Source organism: Suricata suricatta, chromosome 1 (genome assembly GCF_006229205.1).
Source record: "Suricata suricatta isolate VVHF042 chromosome 1, meerkat_22Aug2017_6uvM2_HiC, whole genome shotgun sequence".
In the NCBI taxonomy this organism is placed as follows: Eukaryota; Metazoa; Chordata; class Mammalia; order Carnivora; family Herpestidae; genus Suricata; species Suricata suricatta.
Genome location: NC_043700.1, coordinates 164,341,697 through 164,364,996, shown reverse-complemented (window position 1 = coordinate 164,364,996; position 23,300 = coordinate 164,341,697). Strand labels below are relative to the sequence as shown.

At 45.0% G+C, this 23,300-nt stretch overlaps 1 protein-coding gene across 2 annotated transcripts in view; it reads right to left on the bottom strand.

Annotated features, from left to right (window-relative positions):
- The window catches only part of RELL1 (RELT like 1), a 64,983-nt gene that overhangs the window by 16,671 nt on the left and 25,012 nt on the right, over nt 1-23,300 (bottom strand). For both annotated transcript variants that reach the window (XM_029947522.1, XM_029947531.1), the window contains exons 2-6: nt 17,395-17,619; nt 14,981-15,052; nt 8,661-8,718; nt 6,110-6,346; nt 1,477-1,615 (exon numbers count right to left, since the gene is read on the bottom strand). In XM_029947522.1, coding sequence (XP_029803382.1) covers nt 1,480-1,615; nt 6,110-6,346; nt 8,661-8,718; nt 14,981-15,052; nt 17,395-17,619 — 728 coding nt within the window. In that variant the 3' untranslated portion in view covers nt 1,477-1,479. The remainder of the gene's footprint in view (nt 1-1,476; nt 1,616-6,109; nt 6,347-8,660; nt 8,719-14,980; nt 15,053-17,394; nt 17,620-23,300) is intronic.

The window sequence follows — 23,300 nt, the reverse complement described above, 5'->3', positions numbered from 1 at the left end:
AGACTTTTCTGCTCTGTTTCTCTTTCTTTATTTTCAAAATTTATTTGAGAGAGAGAGAGCGAGATACAGAAAGGGTGCACACATGCACCAACCAGCTAGGGAGGGGTAGAGAGAGAGGAAGGAAGAGAATCCCAAGGAAGATCCACACTGTCAGTGCAGACACCAGCCCAGGACTCAACCCCACAAACTGTGAAATCATGACCTGAGCCAAAATCAAGAGTCAGACGTAACTGACTGAGCCCCCCGAGGCACCCTTGTTTCTCTTTGTTAAAGAAAGCCCTACTCAGCTCCTTCACTCAGGGGAAGGGGCCAGATCTTTCCCGAATGCAAGACTGCGAGAACTAGCATCGGAAGCTCTCAGAGCCCCTGTACCTTAGAGCCTTCAGGAGCACTACCCTGCCAGATGTCCTCAGCCCCTCCGAGCCTGGGCAGATTACCCGAGACGCCCTGTTTGCAAGCCACTTGTCCCCCGCACGCGGCCATGCCAGACACATCCCTGCTTGACTCCTGGGCTCAGGCTCCCCCTCGCCTCTGTCCTGCACCTTCCGGGCCCCAGCCAGCCCACCTCCCACGCCCCAGCCCACCCTCCCTTTGCCAGTGTGACCTCTTCCGCCTTCACGTCCAGGCTGACAGTTCGATTGGAGCCTCCAGAGCAGGATCACCCCGGAGCCCCCGACTCGCCTTCTTACACATAATAAGACACATGAGAGGGGTGAATGCTACCCAAGCCAGAACAGAAAGACAGGAGTAAGATGAAAGCTACACCAATACCAAATTATCACCGGCCTTTATACTTTTCCGAGCCCTGTCTTCCAAAATGAGGACTGACCAGCCAAGAAGCATCCACTTTTGCTTTTTAAATCACTTCAAAATACTTGGTTGGAGGAGTTATACTCCTACCGGGGCACATCAAAGAACAGCGGTTTCCAACTCAATTAAAGGAAAAAAAACACATTAGGTTTGCTTGCTCCAGGCTTTTTCAAATCACAGTTTTCCTAGAAATGACAGCAAAATTATATTTCATTTGGCCTGATGGGTTTTTTAAGGACGTCAAATATGCTGCCAACATTAAAAACCTGTGGTGATTTCACATTTTAAAAGTCTAGATTTCTGCCTTTTTTTTTTCTTTCTTTCTTTGCATGAGATCCAGCAACATGTGAGTGCCTCTGCCTGTGGTAGCACAGGCCCCGCGGCCGCGTTCCGGGGGTGCCAGTTTGCCGCAGTGCCCGCCTTCCGAACTGCTTCTGCGGGGACCCTCTCTCTCAGCACCGCGCAGGCCAGGCCCCTGGGCGCAGCCAAGCTTGGGGTCCCTTTACAAGGGGCTCTGAACACACAAGTGGTCCCATCCCGTCCCCTACGGCCCTATGGGTTCTCGCTTCCTTACCCGTCATTCCCACACTGCCACACGCCCCAGGGGGCCCCAGCACCTTCTCCCCACCGTGCCCCGCCCCCCACATCACCCCAACTGCAACTCACCTGCTACTCCGTGTCACTCCGCTCTCTCTTCACAGGCGTCACCGGCACCTCCCCATTGACGCTGTCGGTCCCACCAACTGACATCAAACTTCTCCGCTCCTTCTGGTTTGACTTGTGTTCCACTTTGGTCACTCTAAACCTGAGGGGGCAAAGAGCACATCTGATGGGTTTTGCTTCTCAGGAAACAAGAATCAAGAGGGAATCAAAAAATCTAGAGGATCCTGGGGTGCCAGGGCGGGGGTGCTCAGTCTGTCAAGAATCCAACTCTGGATATGGGCTCAGGCCATGATGTCACGGTTCGAGTCCCATGTGGAACTCTGTGCTGACAGTGCGGAACCTGCTTGGGATTTTCTCTCTCTCTCTCTCTCTCTCTCTCTCTCTCTCTCTCTCTGCCTCTCCCCCACTTATGTGCACTCTCTCTCTCTCTCAAAATAAATGAATAAACTTTTTCTTTTCTTCTTCTTCTTCTTCTTTTTCTAATCTAGAGGATCCCAAAGGCTCTTAGTCAAAAGTTGGGACATCCATGAAAAAAGCCCTGTTCAGCGGGAGGGGCACCCCACCCAGCAAATGCCCCCATCCCCAGCCAACTTTCCAGCTGATTTTCACTCAACACCTCACACACTCTGCTGGATACTTTACAGAGCATGAAAAAGGCATTAAAAAGTTTGGGTACCCGAATTTTAAGCAGCCTCAGGGTCGTGGTTTCTAAGAAGGACTTAAGTTTACCATCGGCTGTTTTAACCCCAGAGGCCGGAGGAAGGCACCACTAGTCGGCAGTTAGACTGATGTAACCAAAGTGCCTTCCTCCAGCGCACCCCTCAGAGAGACTTATCTCTGCGCACACTTGGCTGGAGAAGCCCAACCATGAATTTTATCAGGATCAGTTGGTGGTAGTTTCTGTGTGTGTTCCGTTTTTGACCCCCCCCCTTTTTTTTAAGGCAAATTTGGCTTAATTTCCATTAGGTGTTAAGAAAAAAGTTAAGGGAGTTGAGCAGGAGATTTTTACTAAGAACTCGAGTCTGTTGGCCTTCCCCTCGCCTCTGAAGAGAAGTCACCACGCTCATGGCAGGGAGCTTGCGCTCTGCAGCTCAGAGGCCCCCAGAGAGCCTCCGACCTCGGCCTTCACCTGCAGATCATGAAAAACGTGGTGGGGACCCTCCACCCTCATAAAACTACATATTGTTTCCAGAAGAACAAGTGCAGAAAGATGTCCATTTTGGGAAAAATATCAAAGACACTTGGATTAGAAAAAACATGTCTTTCTCCAGTTCAGCAAATGCAAAACTGAAAGTGTTTAAACATTTGATAAGAATCAAGCCCCTGCGGTTGCCTCGAGGACTTCCAGCAGAGGAGGACGTGCCTGACACGCGCCTCGGAGCGCTGGGGCGTCAGGAGCACAGTGGCATCTAAATCCCATGGATCAGGAAGCAGGCATGTCCTGACGCCACAACAGCTTCCTATTAAAAAATATAAATCAGGGGCGCCTGGGTGGCTCACTCATGATTTCACTGTTGGTGAGTTCGAGACCCTCGTCAGGCTCTGTGCCGACAGCTCAGAGCCTGGAACCTGCCTCGGATTCTGTGTCTCCCTCTCTCTGCCCCTCCCCTGCTTGCAGTCTGTCTCTCTCAAAAATAAATAAACATTAAAAGAATTTTTTAATTAAGTCATTTTTATTGAAAGTGAGAAAACATTTTCATTAAAATATATTTTAGGGGTGCCTGGGTGGCTAGGTTGGTTAGCATCAGACTCTTAATTTCTGCTCAGGTCATGACCTCACTGTTCATGAGATTGAGCCCTGCATTGGGCTCTGCACCTGACAGCATGGAGCCTGGGATCTCTCTCTCTCTCTCTCTCTCTCTCTCTCTCTCTCTCTCTCTCTTTCTTTCTCTCTCTCTCTCCTTCTCAAAGATAAATAAATATACATGAAAAAATGTTAATTAAAAAATAAAATATATTTTAATTTTTTTGAATGTTTATCTAATTTTGAGAGACAGAGGGAGAGAGAGAGAATGGGCAGGGGAGGGACAGAGAGGGAGGGAGACACAGAATCTGAAGCAGGCTCCAAGCTGCGCTGTCAGCACAGAGCCTGACATGGGACTTGAACCCACTAATCTCAAGATCCATGACCTGAGTTGAAGTCGGATGCTTAACAGACTGAGGTTAAAGTGCCCCTAAAATAGATTTTAAATACTAGTCATTCCCACTGGCTTAAAAAGAAAAAAGATTAAAAGAGAAGGTAAAGAAATTTACTCAGTCTGTTTTCCTAGTTTATCATGCATCAAAATCCCCAAGTTTTTCATAATAGCTTCTCTCTAGTTCTGGTTTTACATTCCCTTAGAACCACCTAAAACAAAATGCATTCTCCTTCTTTGTCCAAACGAGATCACCAACCACAGGGAGGAGGGAGGCTCTGAGGAAGTAAGAGAAGAATCAGAGAATCAGAGAAAAGCTGGAAAGACAGACCTGCCCGGTGGAAACGCCGGAGCCTTTCCACACAACCCGAGAAGCCTGTAAGAACTCAGTGCTCCCAGCATTCCACATCCAAGAAAGAGGGTTGCATTTGGGGCATTTATAAGAGCCATGTTGAATCTCAGTTGAAAATTTCAGCAGACTTTTTTTTTTAAAGCAAACAACATACGCTTTGTCTAAACAAGCCACAGGTTCTCACCACATTCCACATTCACACGCTCCCATGACTCTGCTTCTTAATAAAACAGTGCGGTCGTGGGTTGTCCTCTTTTTCTGCAAGCGGCCAACAGCCCTGCAGTCTGCTCGTTTCTTGTGCAACACATAATAAAAACCAAACCGAATCAAAATAATAATAAGAGCCAACATCCGAGTGAGTAAAAAGTGCCACAAACTGGTCGAAGATCCTTACATAAGTCATCTTATTGAATCATCACAGCAACCCCGTGAGCTGAGGGTTACTGTCATCCTCCCTTCATAGAGGGGGAGACTGAGGCACAGAGAAACGTGAGTGAGTTTGTAAGCAGTGGTGCCTGCACTCAACAAGGTAGAGGCAACAAGTTCAGGCCGCTCTGCCCGAAATTTGCCTACAGAGAAAGACGGAGCGTGGGTACAGTCCTATCAGCTTTTGCTTCCCCAGTCTGGCTCCAGCACACATACTCTTTTCATTTTATGTTATTTTCTAAAGTATATTTCTTTATTTTGAGGTGGGAGAAAGGAAGAGAGAGAGGAAGACAGAGAATCCCGACCAGGCTCCCGTGCTGTCAGTGCAGAGCCCGACTCGGGGCTCGAATTCACAAAACGTGAGATCATGACCTGAGCCAAAATCGAAAGTCAGATGCTTAACCGACTTGAGTCACCGGGGCGCTCCTGACCAGCGCACAACCTCTTAACCATTGCTTTCTACCGCCTTTCCACGCGTAGCCTTACCAGGGCGGATGCTGCCCGAGACTCAATATCAAAACAGCAGACACTGCAAAAGCATCCCCTGCAAAAACGCCCTCCGTGCAGTCAGGCCAATTGACCGCTTGAGCTGCAAGAGCGCCGCAGCCCGTGTGGTTCACAAGGAAACGGTACCGGAGGACTGGGAAAGCCAGGACACAGGGAGGGTGGCCTCAAAGAAGGCAGCCCCGGGAATCCACATGGCACTTACGTGGCCGACGCTGCAGAGCAGGGGACCGGCCCCACCTCGTCCCCCCTCCCCACGAGCTGGCAACGAGGGACGGCCGAGCGCCGAGCTCTGGACAGCAGCACGGGAGCGAAAATGGAACACGCAGCTTCCAGGCCTGGCTCAGCAAACCTCCCATGAACAATCTTCCTCGGACGTCTGCCTGCTACTTGCAAAGCTGGCAAGTCACAGGTGGAAAGTACCCGGGCCTCTGGATGGCTGCCTGAGGGGCCACCCGCTGATCTTGTGGTCCGTACTGGTGAAATATAACCTTCTCTTCTGCACTGAGCTGAGACTTGGGCTTTACCTATCAGAACAAGTGTGCTAGTGAATTCTGTGTGTCCGCTTGACTGCACCAACGGATGCCCAAAGAGCTGGTACGATGTTATTTCTGGGGGTGTCCATGTGGGCGCTTCCAGAAGAGATTAACTAGCACTCGAATCCAAGATTGAGTAAAGAAAGTAGCCCTCACTGATGAGGGTGCATGTCATCAAACCCCATGAGAGACTAAATAGAATAAAAAGGCCCAGGAAGGAAGAATTTTGTTCTTTTCTCTTCCTGCCCCAGAATGTCGGCCTCCTGGTTCTCAGGCCTTTGAAATGGGGCTGAATCACCATCAGCTTTCCCGGGCCTCCAGCTTGCAGAGGGCAGACTGTGGGTCCTCTCAGCCTCCACAATCATGCAAGCCAATTCCTATATTAAACTTCCTCCTAGAAATATCCTGTGAGCCCTGTTTCTCCAGAGAACCCTAATACAGCAAGTAATTAATTTTTTTTACCTTAATTAATACACCTGTCATCCAATCTAGCAATAGCCACCTCTCAGGATTCCTCTGCTGTTGAGAAAATATAGGATGCACAGCAGAAAGCATCTAAAAAGTCCAGAGATATGACCTGAGCCAGGCTTCGGGGATCATTCTCTATATTTAACAGGCATGCACAAATCCACACACCACAGCAAGCATGTCACACAAATGCAAAAAATCCATGGGGATCTTACCTGCCAACAGAGAGGACAGTGACCTCTCCTTGACGCCTCGCATGGCTCGGTTTGGATTTGTTGGTGGGTCTTATGAAGTGCCACCGTTTGTGCCTACATCGATGACACACGTCCCTTTCGACAGCACCACCCACTGTGTGCAGATGGTGGCCACAGATGTGCTTCCCTGGGGTGCCTCCTGGCGACAAGGGCCCAGGGCTCACGGGCGGGCTCCCAGGAGTGCTGGGTGTCACAGGGCTAAAGTGGGAAAAGGGAAAACAGTAGAACTGGTTACTTACACAAAGTACTAGCTAAGGCAGTCTCGTCCCGTGCCATGCAAGTAGCAGGTGTAAATCACAGCTGAGTGTCTGTCTAGATCTCTAAACAAAGAGATCCCCCCAAAACATGTGTGCATTGAAGGAAACACGTAATTTCCCACCAAATTATCAAATGACTTAAAATAGAATGTTTGATCCAGACTGACTATTGAGGAAAGCTTTTGGGTCAAGATATCAAAAATGATGCTGCAGAGATGCTGACGGGCTTGACAGTAGTGACAAAAATAGCTAACGATATTCTAAGCGTTTGATGTGTTAATTCAGTTAATCTTTACAAAACCTTCTGAGGTTAGTATTATGAACCTCCTCATTTTAAAAATGAGAAGTTAAGGAACTTGCCAAGGACATGCAGCTAATAGATGGATCTGAGATCCAAATCTGGAAAGTCTAATTCTATAAACCATGAACTTAACCACCATGCTATAATGCATCAGAACAACAAGGAAGACCGCATTCTTTGATAGCCCGGGAAAAAAAAAGCCCAGGCAGACCGTCCAAAAAAGCAGAAAGTATATAGGTCAGATGTTGGCAACTTTCAAAAGACACGTCAGGACTCTGGTCCACTAAGAAAGGAGGACTTAAAATAGGACAAGGCAAGCCTGACCAGGAAACAGCCCTGGGACATGGTATAGATGGGTACAGGTGGGGCAGTATGTCACCTCAAAGCCTGACACCTGAGCCTGTCCTAGATCCCCAGAGGCACGTGGCTATCTCATAAACCAGCCTTTCTGCTGCTGAGAACCAGCCACTTGCATGGTGTGCGTGGTTGAGGAGACAGTCTCAAACATCACGACAGCCAGGAGTTTTCTGGTGTTCTTTAGGGATGGTTTTTAGGTTGTTAAAATCCAAACACTCAGCAGCAGCTTTCTGAGATAAAACAATGCCAAATTAATACCACATAGTAGAAAGCTGAATTCAAAGTTTAACAAAATTCGTTCGACAAACATTCAACAAGTGCCCGCGGTGCATAAAACCCAATGACAGGCACTGTGCAGCCCCCAAATATAACCAAGGCAAACATGGTCCGAACAGCACGGTCAGGGCTGGAACCTGGGAGAAGTCCCAGCTCGTGTGTCTCTATGTAGCTCTGTGAACTACACCCCCAGGGCTTCCTAAGCAGACCTTCCTGCATGAGCTACCTGGTTAAAATGCAAACCTAACACACCAGGTTGACAAACACACTGTAGATATCCAAGATGTGCCAGGTGTACCACCCACAGAGTAAGCAGGAAAAAGGTTCCAAACTCCTTGCCCTGTCCCTCGGTCCCAGCCCTTCTTGCTCCTGTCCACGGCGCATTCTCTGACCTCCCTGGACTGAACCTTCCAGGCTTTATCCACCTACAAGCAAGCGGCCCCCACCTGTTGTCTCTGCCTGTCTAAGGCCTGGCTAGGCAGCATCTCTGTGAACCTTCCCTGACCTCCCAGTGGCCCCACGGAGTTAGCAGAGCATCTAGTCCTTGCTTCTCCCACAGCACAGTCATGCGTACCCCCCCCCGCCCCCGTAAGGCCTCATGCCAACGCCTCCATTCCCCACTAGACCAAGTCTCCATGCCATCGATCTGTGAATGCCCAGCGCCAGCACTGAGCCCAGCTCTGAGCAGGCATTCAATAAATGCTCCTAGCTAAAGAAATACAAAATTACATAGAAATATAGTTATCTGTAAGTAATGAGGAAGGACTATGATGCTCCACCACCAAACCAGCCTGATTTTTGCTTAATCATCATTAGTCATGGAGGTCTCTCAATGCGCCAGGCCCCTTATCTTCCTTATAATAACCCAGGAAAGTGGGTACGATGGCCACCTCCACTTATAAATGATAGGACATGAGCTCAGCGTGGTCAGTTAAGTTGCCCACAAAGAGGTGGTCATTAAGGGTAGACTCAACCCAGGTGCCCAGTTCCAAGGCTGTTAACTTCTTCACCATATCTCCAACACTGCAGGTCTCCACCAGGGCTGAGTTCTCCCGAGTGGACGCTGATGGTGTGTGGGGACATTCTAGGTTGTCACACAGAGGCAGGGGGCGGGGGGGGGAGAAGACACCAGCATCTAGGGAGCAGAGCCCAGGAACACTGATAAACATCCCGGGGTGCACAGGACGGTTCCCCACGGCAGAGAATTATCTGGCCCAAATGTCAACAGTGCTAAAGCTGGGAAACCTGCTCTAATAGATAAGTGGGGGGAAAAAAGTCCCACTAAAGTGGGGGGGGGGATGGAGGGGAGAGAAGCGCTCACCTTTCGGGGTCACCCACGCTGTTATCTGCTACCATTGCCTTTAAAACATCAACGTTTGCTAAGGGAAAAAAAAAAGAAGAAAGTAAAGAATTAAAAGGGGATGAATCACATGAGCAATCATAGAATTATTACATCAGAAAAGCTGTTGGAAGAAAAATAAGAAAGAAAAGAAAAGCTGTTGGGAAAACATCCGAGTTCCTTCCGGGCACAGGGCCCTGGGGTCCCAGCGAAGGGAGGGTTTTTCGAAAGGCAGCCCCTCGACATGGCAGCACCTGCAGATGGCTCACCATGCTGGAATTTTGTGTGAGTGCCAGACAGTCTACACAAAGCAGATCCCTAAGAGCTGTGCTCCTGACACGTCATTCCAGTATAAAACAGAAACATCCGTTTCTTTGCCTGCTCCCAAACCACGGGGAAATTTACATGCTGCTAGTCTTCTGCGTTCAACTCCCTTTGCTAAATAGGCAGCGACATGCATGTTTTAAGAGACCTGTACTCTAGGAGCGCCTGGGTGGCCCAGTCAGGTGGGCATCCGGCGTCAGTTCAGGTCATGATCTCACGGTTTGTGAGTTCAAGCCCCACATTGAGCTCTGTGCTGACAGCTCAGAGCCTGGAGCCTGCTTCAGATTCTGTGTCTCCCTCTCTCTCTGCCTCTTCCTCATTTACATTCTGTCTCTCTCTCTCTCTCTCTCTCAAAAATAAATAAACATAAAAATAAAAAGTTTTTTTTAAAAAAAGAGAGAGCCTGGGTGGCTCAGTCGGTTAAGCATCCAGCTTCTGGCTTCGGCTCAGGTCATGATCTCACGGTTCGTGGGTTCAAGCTCCGCGTTGGGCTCTGTGCTGACAGCTAGCTCAGAGCCTGTAGCCTGTCTTCGGAGTCTGTGTCTCCCTCTCTCTCTGACCCTCCCCTGCTCGCACTGTCTCTCTCTGTCTCTCAAAAATTTTTTTAAAAAATTAAATTAAAAAAAATTTTTTAATCAATAAAAATAAAAATATAAAAAAGAGAGAGACCTGTACTCTAAGTAACTAATTTGAATTTTAAAAAATAAATTAAAAAAATATAATTAACCAGTTAAAAAAAATCTGTATCCTAACAATTTGCACAATCCCAAATCATATAAGCCTTCACCTCGGGGTCTGCATGATTTATCGGGGCTCTCCCACATATAATAAGGGATGTGATATAATTTTCCACATGGGCCATTTTGCTTAGCTCAGCTTCAGCTCCGTATAGGACCTTAACTCTGGCCAGATACTTTAAATTTCCTAGGGGTGGTCACAAATATGTTATTCTCTGTCATCTAAAATTCAAGACTATAAACATTAAAGAGGAAAAACAACGACAACAAAAAAGTATGAAACTAAAGACAGCACTAACAGCCTCACTTAGAAGAATGGGCTTGTTAAAAACAAAAGTATAAATAGTTGTCAGAGAAAATGAATCACCTTTAAAGATGACTTTCCTTAGAAACATGGAGTCAGAAAATGATCAAGGAAGATGACTGAAATATATCAAAATCATTCCTAAAACTGTTCTTTTGTAAACTTGTGTTCTTTTTTCTGTATTTGTGTGTTCCTGTACCTCACCCTTATCTCTTAGAAAAATTAATAAATAGCCCCATTGTTTGCTATGAGTGAATTCTTTAAGAGTAGACTCAAGTTTTTGTGTAAACATCACCCACACCCTCCCTGTCCAAGGAGTTCAGTATGTGAGGTCATGTAGTTTCCTGGGGTGAGAAAACTTTCTAACATAACCTCACCATTGCGACATAAACACGTGCTTGAATTTGGTTGTAAAATAACTATGAAGGAGCGATCATCTGATTACGTTCTTTTTAGTATGTATCCCCGCCCTGACTGCTGCTCCTAACTCCAACGAGCTGTGAAAGCTCCCCGCTCTTCTCAACATTCCGTCAACTCTACTTCCCTTCGTGGATTTCCAGAGAATAGGAGAGGTCAGTTACAGGGCAAGAAAAATCCATCACGAACGGGAGCCATGTTCTAGAGGGTAGTTAATTTCATGACATGCTTCCGCTCTTCTGTGCTGAATTTCTGCCTGATCATAAGGATAAAGCATTGAAAATCAGGCAGGAGGAATGCCCTGCTTCCTCCCCTACCAGTCTTTTCTGCAAACATTCAAGGCAAATCCCTCTGGCCAGCACTATTGCTACTGCCTGAATCGGAGTGGCTGCCATGTACCAGCCACTGACCGAAAGCTTTAGAGACCTTATCATGTTTGACTCTCCTGAAAGCTCCAGAATAGACAGAATCATCCTGCGCATTTTACAGATATGGAGGCTGAGGCCCTGAAGATCATAACTGACTGGCCAGAGTCACATAGCTAGTGTGACAGAGCTGACCACAAACCCTGGTTCCTCGGACTCTAGGGTGGGTGCTTTTGATCCCATGTTATCCCTCTCATTCTTCAATGTCTGAGTCTCTATCCAAACAATTAATAGATAAATGCTTCACAGGGCATTTGCATAATCATTATAGCAATTTTCGGAGACCTATTCAGTAATGATAACTTGTAATGGAATCCTTCTTTCCTTAATATCAATTGCGCCCCAAGGTAAGAATTTCACAAAAGGATCTCTCTGCCTGGTGTGAATAATCATGGGCACCCAGAGAATAATCACATTACTCTTCACTGTTCAGATCAGAAAGTTTAAGGGCCTGGAAGAGAAGCTGAGCTGTAAATGTGCAAGTGTTTCCCAAAGTCCCATAGAACCCAAGAAAACCCCAATGACCATCCACACACTCTTCAATCTATTTAGAAAGATAAATTAAGGGTCACACTGTGGTTAATCCAAGCCTTGAGATTAGGAGGGCAGTAATCAGTATGCAGGTCAGCTGATAAATGTATCCCTCAAGAGATTTATCTAAACTAACCTGATTTGCAACATTCGAGACATGATATGTTTAAACCATAAACAAAAATGTCACCATGAGCACAGGTGAAATACTACCCCATTAGCCAAATTAAAAATGCTAAGCAGAAGACTATTCGTAAATCAGGATGGCAAATGTTTTAAAATATGTAAATACAGGCAAAGAAAACCTAAATACATGGCAAATGGTAATGGATGGGTTGTACTTAATTGTATTCCTTTTTTTTTTTTCAATTTTAAAGGAAAAGTTATGCTATGGTGTGCTTACAATTAAAGAAATGGAAAATTAAATTAACATCAACAGGCAGATCTAAATTGACACTAAGTCCAGAGACTAAGTCTCTGTCTAAGGACATAGACAAAAGATTAAAAAATGCATTTGTTCTATAGAGGATCGATCCCGTATGGATCTAATTCCCTAGCTGTAGTCTGGACACACAGGCTAGAAGGAAGGTAGAGAGGGCCATGTCTGGAAAAGGGACATCCAGTGAGGTCAGATGTCTCCTGATGGCTGAGGAGACCCAAGGGCCACACAAAGGATCAGAGGCACCACTCATCCTCACAGGTCACTGGAGAACTCACAGGGAGACAAATGATGGCACGGAAGGGGGAGACGGAAAGAACTGGGAGCAGAGGAGAGAGAAGGAAAGCATACCTTAGGTGTTACTTTCATGTACTTACTGGTAATTGACACAGAGGACACAAAAAGGCTTGCTCCCAAAAGGAGAAGGACATCATTAAAAAAGAAAAGGACAGACCTATTTGCCCATGAGCGTGGGCTTTAGGATTATACACAGCAGGCCTGTTCCCGAAGGTCAGACACTCCTCCACGGCTTTAACGAAGCAGAGCGCCACTGCTCACAGCGTCCTGCTGAGCGCAGGGCCTGCTTCCTCATCCACAAAATGGGATGGTACAAGGGCCAACCTCCAAAAGGTAGGTTTGAGAATTTAGTGACTTACTGCTTAAGGAGTTTTATGAACTACTCCAGCTGTACACTTTCTCTCTTTGAAAGGAACGCACCTCCCATCCCTCCTTCCTGCTACCAGGAAAGAGACAGTAACAGTAAGTGGTTAAGTACAGACTCTGGGGTCAGATGCTATGGTTCAAATCTCAGCTCTGCCACTGGCCAGCGTGATGTTGGCAAATTAGCTAAGCACAGTGGACCTCTCAGTGTCTCCACTGTAAAATGGGAATGAAGTATCTGAATCGTAAGGTGGTCAGTCCCTAGAAAGCCCTTCAAACAGGCCTGGCATATGGCCAACACAGTGCATACTAGGAAGTTGCACGTAAGAAGTTCGCCCCCTGCAAAGTTTTCCATTTAGTTATTCCTGATTCAACAGTCAGTCCCACCACATCCCACACTCATAAATTCAGCAGCTGCCCAGCTCTTAGAAGCCCCAGTCCCAAAGGCCCCCGAGATCCCCAAAGCCATGTGAGGCAGTTTCCAATGCACAAGGCACTCCGTGCCTCACTGTGTGAACCTCCATATGGCTGAAGCGCCCATGCCAAGAACACATTTGTGGATTTCTCATGCAAACTGAAAACCATTTCTTATGTAAAAGAAATGTGTACCATTAAGTAATCAAGAATAGCATCACCAAATACCATTCCCTGAAGGAAGGTCTCTGGAAGCCAGAGATCAAAATCCAAGTGTTAAGGTCATTTTTGTTCTTATTTTAAACACCATTCTAATAAGATTGATCACCTGGTTTTATATCCTGTAGAAACTGAAAGCCACAAATTAATCATAAGAGAGGAGAGGTAATGCTGTGTAGTTGAAAGAGACCCAGTGAGGCTGGGCTGTTCACTGACCACGTGAGCTCGACTACATGAAGCCTTCATTTCTGCCCCCGTAAAACGGGTACGACAACACCGTTGTTAGAGGCGGCTGGGTGGCTCAGCAGGTTAAGCATCTGACTTAATTTTGGCTCAGGCCATGATCTCATGGTAGTAGGATCCAGCCCCACGTTGGGCTCTGCACTAACAGGGCAGGGTCTGCTTGGGATTCTCTCTTTCTCTCTCTGTGCCTCCCCCACTCATGCTCATTCTCTCTCTCAAATAAACATTAAAAAAAACCAAACAATACCAGCTTTAGAAGGATATTGTGAGGATTAAATGAGATCACATACGAAAAGCACACGTAAAGAATCATGAAAATGAGGCTGAACCAGTTGACACTGCTGCTTCTCTAAGTCAAAAGACAGACTGACACCCGGGGCTGGGCCTGGGCTCTCCCTGACAGGGAGGCTGTCACGGGGGGGCCCCCCAGGGAAGGGCGGGAGGCGGAGCAGCAGGTACCTGCTCAGCAGGACAGACATTTCACCTTTCACCTTCAGGACGAATGACTCAGGGCACCCTGCAACAGCCAGCTGTGACTGGAGCCAAGACAGAGCCCAGGGGGACGGTTTTCTTTTCAATTCTCATGAGGATTCAGCTTTTTGAGATGTGGTCATGTAGTTCCACACACCCCAAAAGTTACTGAGAGCCTCACCCTGCACACCCCTGTATGGTATCCTTCAGAAATAACAACCAGTGTTCGGAACAAGAACCCTAATTTATCTGATCAAGATTCAATTCATCCTCCATTTCAGAAGATAGGAGTTAAGAACACATTTCCGAGGGAAAAAAAGTACTTACGTCCACAAAGATGAAACTCTTTAAACATTGGACATTTAAACATTAATACCAAACTGCCTGGCTAGCTCAGTCGGTAGAGCATGAGACGCTTAAACATTAATACCACTGAACTGTATATTTAACAATAACTTTTTAGTTTAAAAAAATATATATAGGGGAGCCTGAGTGGCTCAGTTTGGTTAAGTGTTGGGCTTTGGCTCATCTCATGATCTAGCAGTTCTTGAGTTTGAGCCCCACGTCGGGCTCTCTGCTGACAGTTCAGAGCCTGGAACCAGCTTCGGATTCCGTGTCTCCCTCTCTCTCTCTGCCCTTCCCTGCTCATGCTCTGTATCTCTCTCTCTCAAGAATAAATAAGCATTAAAAAAAAAAAAGGGAACCGACATTTGAGCGCCTATGATCCTAATAAGCATTTTATGTGCAGGATGTCATAGCAATATTACCATGTAAATATTATTTATTATCCTCCTTTTAAAAAGAGGAGGAAATGGAGACCCCATGAGGTAAAGTGACTTTCCTCAAATCAAAATGAGGCCAAGATTTGAAGGTGAACCTCCAGCGCTGGCTGGCTTGATGCACTGCTCATACCCACTGAGTCTTTGAAAACACACTTATGTGAAATTCTCACGGTCAGATAATCTGGAAGCTTAATGGATTAATGAGCTTAAGTAAAAGGTGCTGCCAATGCCCAGAAATATTAAGAGGAGCGTTCATACAAATTCTGACTCTTCGAAGCAAGTTTTCAATAAAGCATATGAGTATTGAATTGTTCTGGAACATTAAAACATCCATACCTTCATTTTTCATGATGTAGTGAACAATCTGCCCAACGGTGTCACTGTTTTCATTCACACTGTCGTTCAACTCTGAAAGAGAAGGGGCGGGGAGAATGGGTTACCACTGGTCACCTGCAGAGTCCCTGAGACTTCACTGAACAGTCTCCAGAAAGTGCGTGCCGTGGTACTAAGGGTCTAGGCTTTCTTCCTTCAGCCCCAAACTGCCTGATGCACCACCCACATGACTTCCCTGGCAAATATAACAGGCAGAACAAGTACCAGAATCATCCATCAACCTCTTCTCAAGTCCAAACGCCCACTCACTTTCATGCATCCATATCAGTCATTAGTACCATATTTCTCTCTCCTATTTCCTTAAACCCTTAGGGGAAATGGGGAAAAGACAGTTAATTAAAAGAAAAAATTATCTTAGGATTTTTTCAAGTTTATTAATTTATTTTAAGAAAGAGAAAGTGCATGCAAGCAAGTTAGGGAGGGACAGAGAGAAGAAAGGGAGACACAGAATCCGAAGCAGGCTCCAGGCTCAGCGCGGGGCCCAGTTTCACAACTGCAGATCAAGACCTGAGCCAATATCAGGAGTCTGACACTTAATAGACCGAGCCACCCAGGTGCCCCTCCTTGGATTTTACTTTAACTGCAGATGTACTACGTAAATTTAGAGTATGAGTTTCCTTTATAAATTGGGCAATTATTCATCCATATTTGTCCGTGTTTGTAAGTCTCTCCTTTCTTTTAAATACACTTGCAAACGACCTCAATTTCAGCCGTGGTTATTTGACCAAACAGTTTACTTTATGAGACTCTGTATATGTGACAGTCTTTGGAGAAAAATCAAACCTCCACTCTGAAACCATGTAATTTCAGGGAGGAAGGAAAAAGGAGGGCTGAAAGATGCCATCTGGGTTCACAAGGTGTGCAATGTCCTACGCGTGTACCTGGGGATGTGTTTTCGCCATCCACAGTCAGCTTCCTCCTCTGTGAAAACACACGTCTGGTTGGACAGTGCAAATGCTGACCAGCCAAGCCAGCCCTGGCAGCGAAGGAGGGGAGGAGGAGGACTGCTTTCTGTTGACAAACACTCAGCTATGGTTTGCTCATAAGCTCCACATGACTCATCCTGCAACCGGGTTCTCTCTCCGCCTCAAAGGTCAGTGGGGGGGAGGGGGAACCAGCAGGAAGCTCCCCAACTCTGCCCTTTGGACTCTCTCGTAAGGTGACCTACTCCAAATGTCCCCTTCTGCAAAAACTGACCTTTGAGGAGCTGAAAGGGATAAGGAAGGTTAGCTACTACTTCACAAGTCCAAGTCTGGAAACGTCCCTAAAAAATGGTTGAAAAGAACAACTATGGAAAAACAAGATGTCATTCTTCTGGGTTTTTCTGAACACTGCCTAACACTCCACGTTAAGAGGAAAAGGTAAGACTTCCTCAAGTTAATCTCAGGCACCATTTCTTGCCATACTTTTATTGCACTGTTGACACAATTATTTACTTAATAATATAAATTCCAATCACACAGATTTAACATAGAACCGTCCCAGCAAAAGTAATACCATAAAAGTGGTGAAAGCTCTTTACATTTCGCATTATCCTTATTAGAACCTCTTTTAATAATAGTAAGAATTAATATTTACTGAGTGGCCTTATGTGACAAACACCAAACATATCATCTCTCTAAATTCCACAATAATCCTATAAGATGGAGATCACTGTCCCCATTTAAATTAAATTAAATTGGCATGAAATTAACTAAGATTAAATTCTACTTAAATTATACATAGTAGAGATTTGGAGCATATGTAACTTGCCCAAGGCCACAAGGAATGAGCTGGTGGGTATTTAATAAAGAAAAAAGGCAGGTTTCAAGCTCCAGGTAGGGTTACTATGAAATCTACACGGACCGTCCACCATACCACCTGCTGGGAAGATGGGTCATTTTGCCTCGTAGAGATGGAAAATATATGACTGGTTACTTGTTTAAAAACTGCCTCCACTTGGGGCACCTGGCTGGCTCAGTCACTACAGCATGTGACTCCTGATCTCAGAGTTGTGAGTTCGAGCCCCATGCTAGATGTAGAGGTTACTACTTAAAAATAAAATCTTAAGGGGCGCCTGGGTGGCTCAGTCAGTTAAGCGTCCGACTTCAGCTCAGGTCATGATGTCATAGCTCATGGGCTCAAGCCCCACGTCAGGCTCTCTGCTGACAGCTCAGAACCTGGAGCCTGCTTCGAATTCTGTCTCCCTCTCTCTCTTTGCCCCTCCCCTGCTTGGTGTCTCTGTCTCTCTCTCTCAAAAATAAATAAACATTAAAAAAATTTGTTTAATAATTCAATAAAATAAAATAAAATCTTTAAAAAAAAAAAAAACCACATACCCCTATCGACATCTCCATAAAGAGAAGCCAGGCATTTACCTATCTTTTCGACCTTTTCTTCTTCCGCGTCCTGCTCGGCTTCTGTTGTACAACGATAGCCTTTCTTCTTCAGCAAGTGGCAGATGAGGACGCCAAAGAGGCCCATGATGAAGAACACAGGGACAAGCGCATACGCGATATATTCCGGGTGTCCGTTCCCGGCACTGTCAGTGGGCGACGGCGTCGTCTCTGTTTTGGAGTGCAACGTGCGGCTGCCCCCGTTGTCTACAGAAAGACACATACGGCCGCATCAGACGTCTGTCGGAGGCGAGGAAAACCTGGCAACCCTGGGGAATGCTCACATTAAATCTGAGTCTGCTGCCCAAACCGTGGGCCATGCGGAGACAGGCGGGTAGTACAGAACGCAGGCTGAAGGCCAGGCTTGGCTCAAAGTCGGAGTCCCCTTCCTGTCCCTACTCCTAATAAACTAGGTCCTGCCCTAGAGCATTTCCTTGAAAACCTCCCAATCCAGCCTCTGCTCCTTCATCTGCAGCAGTGCCCACACGGTGCAGAAAGTGTGCACAGAGTTCTGGTGATGGATCAAGCACAAAGCAAACACGTTGTCGGTCGGTGGCATTACAGCAGGGTGCTTAGTGGTGAAGGGCATGGACTCAGGACCCTTGGGTTCAAGTCCTGGCTCTACCACCTAGCAGCTGTGACACTGGGCTATAACTTAGCATCTCCATGCCTCGGTTTCTTGTGATTCAGGCATACTAATAGAAGCCTCCCACCCTTTTAGGGGTGTTATGAGGTGAAATAAATTATACATGTGAAACATGTAGAACCATTTTGACCACATAACAAATGCTCCGCTGCACAGCAGGTTCCATTCTAGGCTCTTGAGCTATATCACTGAGTAAAACAAAGATCCTTGTCCTCATGGAGCTTATGTTTTATAACAGTTTAGTGAGCTGACAGACCTAGAATATGAAAAAGGGAAAAATCCAAGATGGCATCACAATTTTGGCCCAGGGACACAAACATAAAAATGGTAGCATGTGTATTTGTTTGTTCATTCATGTATCCGAATTAAAATCTATTGTGTGCCTATTATGTGAAAAGCACAAGGCTGGGAACTGGGTATAATGATAACATGAGTTGGCCATTAACATCTCAGAGCATGTGGAGGAGCATCAGAATGAGTCCCTAATCAAAACACACAGGCAGGTCACAGATTGAGAGAAATGCTGTGGAAGGTATATACACAGGTAAACAGAAGAAAAAAATAACAGTGGGGACCTGTTTTATGACAAAAAATAGAGCAGCGGGGAAGGAGGCATCTTTTGGAGAAAAGGAGAACTCCGGTTGTGGACATGTCCAAGTATCACATGGACTTATTACCAGAGGTGCCACACATCCAGACCTGCGGGGATGCCATGCGTAGGCTCCCAAGAGTCCCTGCACATGGGGATCTGGGTCTCCTCCATGAAGAAGAGTGAGGGGCAGAGAGCGGTGCAGTGCTGAGACATGGCCAGTGAAGATAACAGAGAAAGAGCCGATTCTGCAGAAAACCAGCAAAGCACCAGCTCATGGACACAAAATGAGAAGAAACTATGAAATGAAGGAGAGGGTCACATAGGATGAGGAGTAAAGCAAAACGTGAGATTTGATTGAAAGGAGTGTCATTATTCGGAATATTCAGATTCTGAAGTGCTAAAATGATGTTCGCTACATCAGGGAGATTCAGAGTGCTGCAGAAGAAACCCAGAAACAGGAGGACGCCTGGGTGGCTCGGTTGGTTAAGCATCCAACTCTTGGTTTCCGCTCAGGTCATGATCTTGTGGTTTGAGCCTTGCATCAGGTTCTGCCCTGACAGTGTGGGGCCTGCTTGGGATTCTCTCTCTCTCTCTCTCTCTCCCTTAAAAAAAAAAAAAAGAAAGAAAGAAATTGAAAAACTAAATACACTTAATCATAAGCTCTCTCAAAGAGTATTTTGATTAAAAAAAGAATCTGTGTGGCAATGATTGCATGGGACAAATACCAGGTGTGAAATAACCACATTTTATCACTACAGCAAACAGAAGCCCAATTTGCAAACCAGAGGCCATACAAAGGGCTATCAATCTTTCATGTGGAAATATCTATTACCTTTGAACACGAAAGGAAATTGTTGGTTTCCTAGATTTATAAAAGGCTGCATTCATTATTGTATCAGACAATCTCGAGAATTGGGGACAGCCTATATTTTTTTATGATTTATCTTCCAGGACTCAGTATAATAAATGAATGAACAAATAAATAGAAGTACACACACACACACACACACACACACACACACACACTTCCCTAAACATGTGCAAATATATCCTCTAAATTAGGATTTAACTACCAGCCTTTCAGTAAAAACTAGAAACATTTAACTCCTTTTACAATTCTAAATAAGTCTTATTTAATAATTCATTTTTTAAGTTTATTTACTTATTTTGAGAGAGAGAGAAAGCAGGAAAGAGGTATAGAGAGAAGGACACAGAATTCCAAGCAGGTTCCATGCTGTCAGCACAAAGCCGGACATGGGGCTCAAACTGGGAGATCATGACCTGAGCAGATATCAAGAGTCAGACGCTTTACCAACTAAGCCACGTAGGCGTCCCTATTAATTCCTTTTTAATAACACATATGTCACATAACAGGAATAGGTGAAGCAGGCAACATGCTAACACAGAGAGTCTTACTCAGAAACTTGGTCTGTTTCAATCTGGAGGTGATAACCAACTTTCTTTGGGGGACAGGAGGTATACGGACTAAAGCGGAGGGGCTCAGCATTGGAGCCAACAGCTCCTCCTAAATCAGATGGTGGAGAATGTGTCTTCATCATCAATTGGGCATGCAGCAAACCCTTGCAAATACTATGTATTTAGAGTCTGTGATTTACAAACAAGGATCAGTCACTTCATCTCGTAATTACCATACCAGGGAAACACTGAAGAAGATATGAATCTAAATTAGTGAAACATGAATTACAGAGAGAGGCAATATAGCACTGGGGTTGCAAAGTCAGAATGCGTGACATAAATCACAGCTTGGCCACCTATTAGGCATGTCACCTTGGGCAAGTTATTTCATTGCTTTGTGTTCAGTTGCCTCATGAAACAAAATCAAAATGACTGTATCTTTCTATGATGCTTTTAAAACATGGCCCCAAATTCTTTGATATTGCTCCAACCGAGAAGTCTGTATCTCCTCCCAAATATACTCTGAGCTGTGCCTGACCGATAGAATATGCTGGAGTGACACTCTGTCAGTTTCTAAGCCCCAGACCCTAAGAAACCAACAGCTTCCACTTCTGAGCTCTTGGGGCACTTGCTTTTGGAACCTAATCACCATGCTATGCAGAAACCCAAGTTTCCCTGAGGAAAGAACCCAATAATAGTCATCAACTTGCCAACTATGTAACAGCACCTTAGAAGTAGATCCTAGAGCCCCAGCTAACGATGCATGGAACAAGCAAGAGCTGTTTCTGAATCCTGACAAGTTACAGATTCTTAAGCAAAACAAGTGACTGACTGTTGTTTTGAGCCACGAAGCTTTGAGGTAATTAGTTATACACCAAAAAGTAACTGAAGACTACCTCATGGAGTCATCATAAGGACTAAATATATTAACATGTAAAGCACTTAGAAGAGTGTTTAGGAAAAGGTACACATTGTAAAAATGTTTGGTCAGCACCTTGATAGACCTGTACTATCCAATGTGGTAGCCATTAGCCACAAGTAGCTACTTAAATTTAAGTCAGTTAAGGGTCACGTGGGTGGCTCAGTTGGCTAAGCATCTGACTCTTGATTTCCGCTGAGGTCATGATCCGTGGGTTGTGAGATGGAGCCCCGCGTTGAGCACTGCATTTGACAGCATGGAGCCTGCTTGGGATACCCTCTCCCCCTCTTTCTTTGCCCCTCCCTCACTCACATGCGTGCTCTTCCTCTCACTCTCAAAAATAAACATTTTAAATTTAAATAACTGTTAGATAAAATTAAAAATCCAGTTCCTCAGTAGCATTAATCACATTCCAAGCATTCAGTAGTCACATGGGCTAACTGCTACCATACTGGACAGGTCAGATAAAAAACATTCTTGGGGCCCCTGGATGGCTCTGTCGGTTAAGGGTCCGAATTTGGCTCAGGTCATGATCTCACAGTTTGTGAGTTTGATCCCCTCATTGGGCTCGCTGCTGACAGCTCAGAGCCTGGAGCCTGCTTCAGATTCTGTGTCTCTGTCTCTCTTTCTCTCTCTCTGTCCCTCTACTACTTGTGCTCTCTCTCTCTCTCAGAAGTAAATAAATAAAATTTAAAAAATTTAAGAGGCTATTCCATTTCAGTCCTGTTACAGACTACAAAGAACCTCTAAAAAGCAGTTGACTTGAGAATCTACTGTGACCTACCACAGCAATTCAAAAATAACTTTTAAAATGCTTTAAAAAATTGTTAACTTAGGTAAATTTAGTTTTCCTTCAATTTACACTAAAAATTTGTTTAGAGACATTGGCCATCTTTCTCTTTCATCTCTTTCTTTCTCTTTCAGCCGAATCGTATCTGAATTATAAATAATTTATTTGAATCCAAATTCATAGCAAAAATGGTTGCAGCATTATTTATAAGACAAAAAATGGCAACAATCTGAATTTTGACAATGGAATGGTAAGACTATATCAAAGTCAATCATTATCACCTACTTGATGAAATAATATGCATCATTTAAAACTATAAAGATTTCGTGAAGACATGAGAAAACACTTAAGATACAGTGTTGAATATAAAAAACCTGATTCAACATCTTACATACAGTTTGGTCCAACTAGTTTTTTTTTTAAATGCATGAAGGCATAAAATGTACAAAGCAATGACCAAAATATTAAGTGATTCCAAGTAAATGAATAAAAGAATAATTTTAAATTTTATTTTTATACTTATCTGTAACTTTCTAAAATTCATATGTATGGATTACTTTTATACCAAGGTGGTAGACACCTTAAAAAAAAAAAAAGAGGGGCACCTGGGTGGCTCAGTCGGTTGAGTGCCTGGCTTCGGCTCAGGTCATGATCTCGCAGTTTGTGGTTCGAGCCCTGCGTCAGGTTCTATGCTGACAGCTAGCTCAGAGCCTGAAACCTGTCTTCAGATTCTGTGTCTCCCTCTTTCTCTGACCATCCCCTGCTCACACTGTCTCTCTCTCTGTCTCTCTCTCTGTCTCTCTGTCTCTCTCTCTCAAAAATAAATAAAACACTAAAAACAATTTTTAAAAAGATACAAAGCAGAGGTAGTCAGCCATTTGGGACTCACAGACCCCTCTGGAAAACTGTTGGATGTTATGAAGGTTCTTCTGAAATTTTGCCTCCAAGTTCTACAAACTCTGAATCCCAAGGTCATATAAGGGCAAGTGATTTGTTAAGGATGATGCCCAAGTTTCTGCTTGATAACATGGTGGACATCGATGCCTTTCATCAAGATGGGAAATAACTTTAAAAAAAAAAAGGAAGCTTCCTTGGTGTAGTGTATTAAACTTAACCTTCCTCCCAATTCAAATGCTGAAGTGCCTCAAATACCTCTTTACAAAGGTAATTAAATTAAAATGAGGTCATTAGAGTGAGCTCAAAACCCACATGACTGCTGTCCTTATCAAAGGAGAAATGTGGAGGCAGACAGGGTGATGCTTCTAAAGGCCAAAGGCTTCCAGCAAACTACCAGAAGCTAGGAGAGAGGCGAGAAATAGATTTTTCTTCACAGTCCTGAGAAGGACGCAGCCCTGCCGATCTTGATCTTGGAATTCTAGCCTCCAGAACTGTGAGATAATAGACTTCTCTTTTTTAAGCCACCCAGTTTGTGGTACTTTGTGACAGCAGCCCAAGCAAACTAATATACTTGGCATGGAGAGGACACTATCACGAGTTCAGTTTTGAACACGTGGAGAGAGAGGTA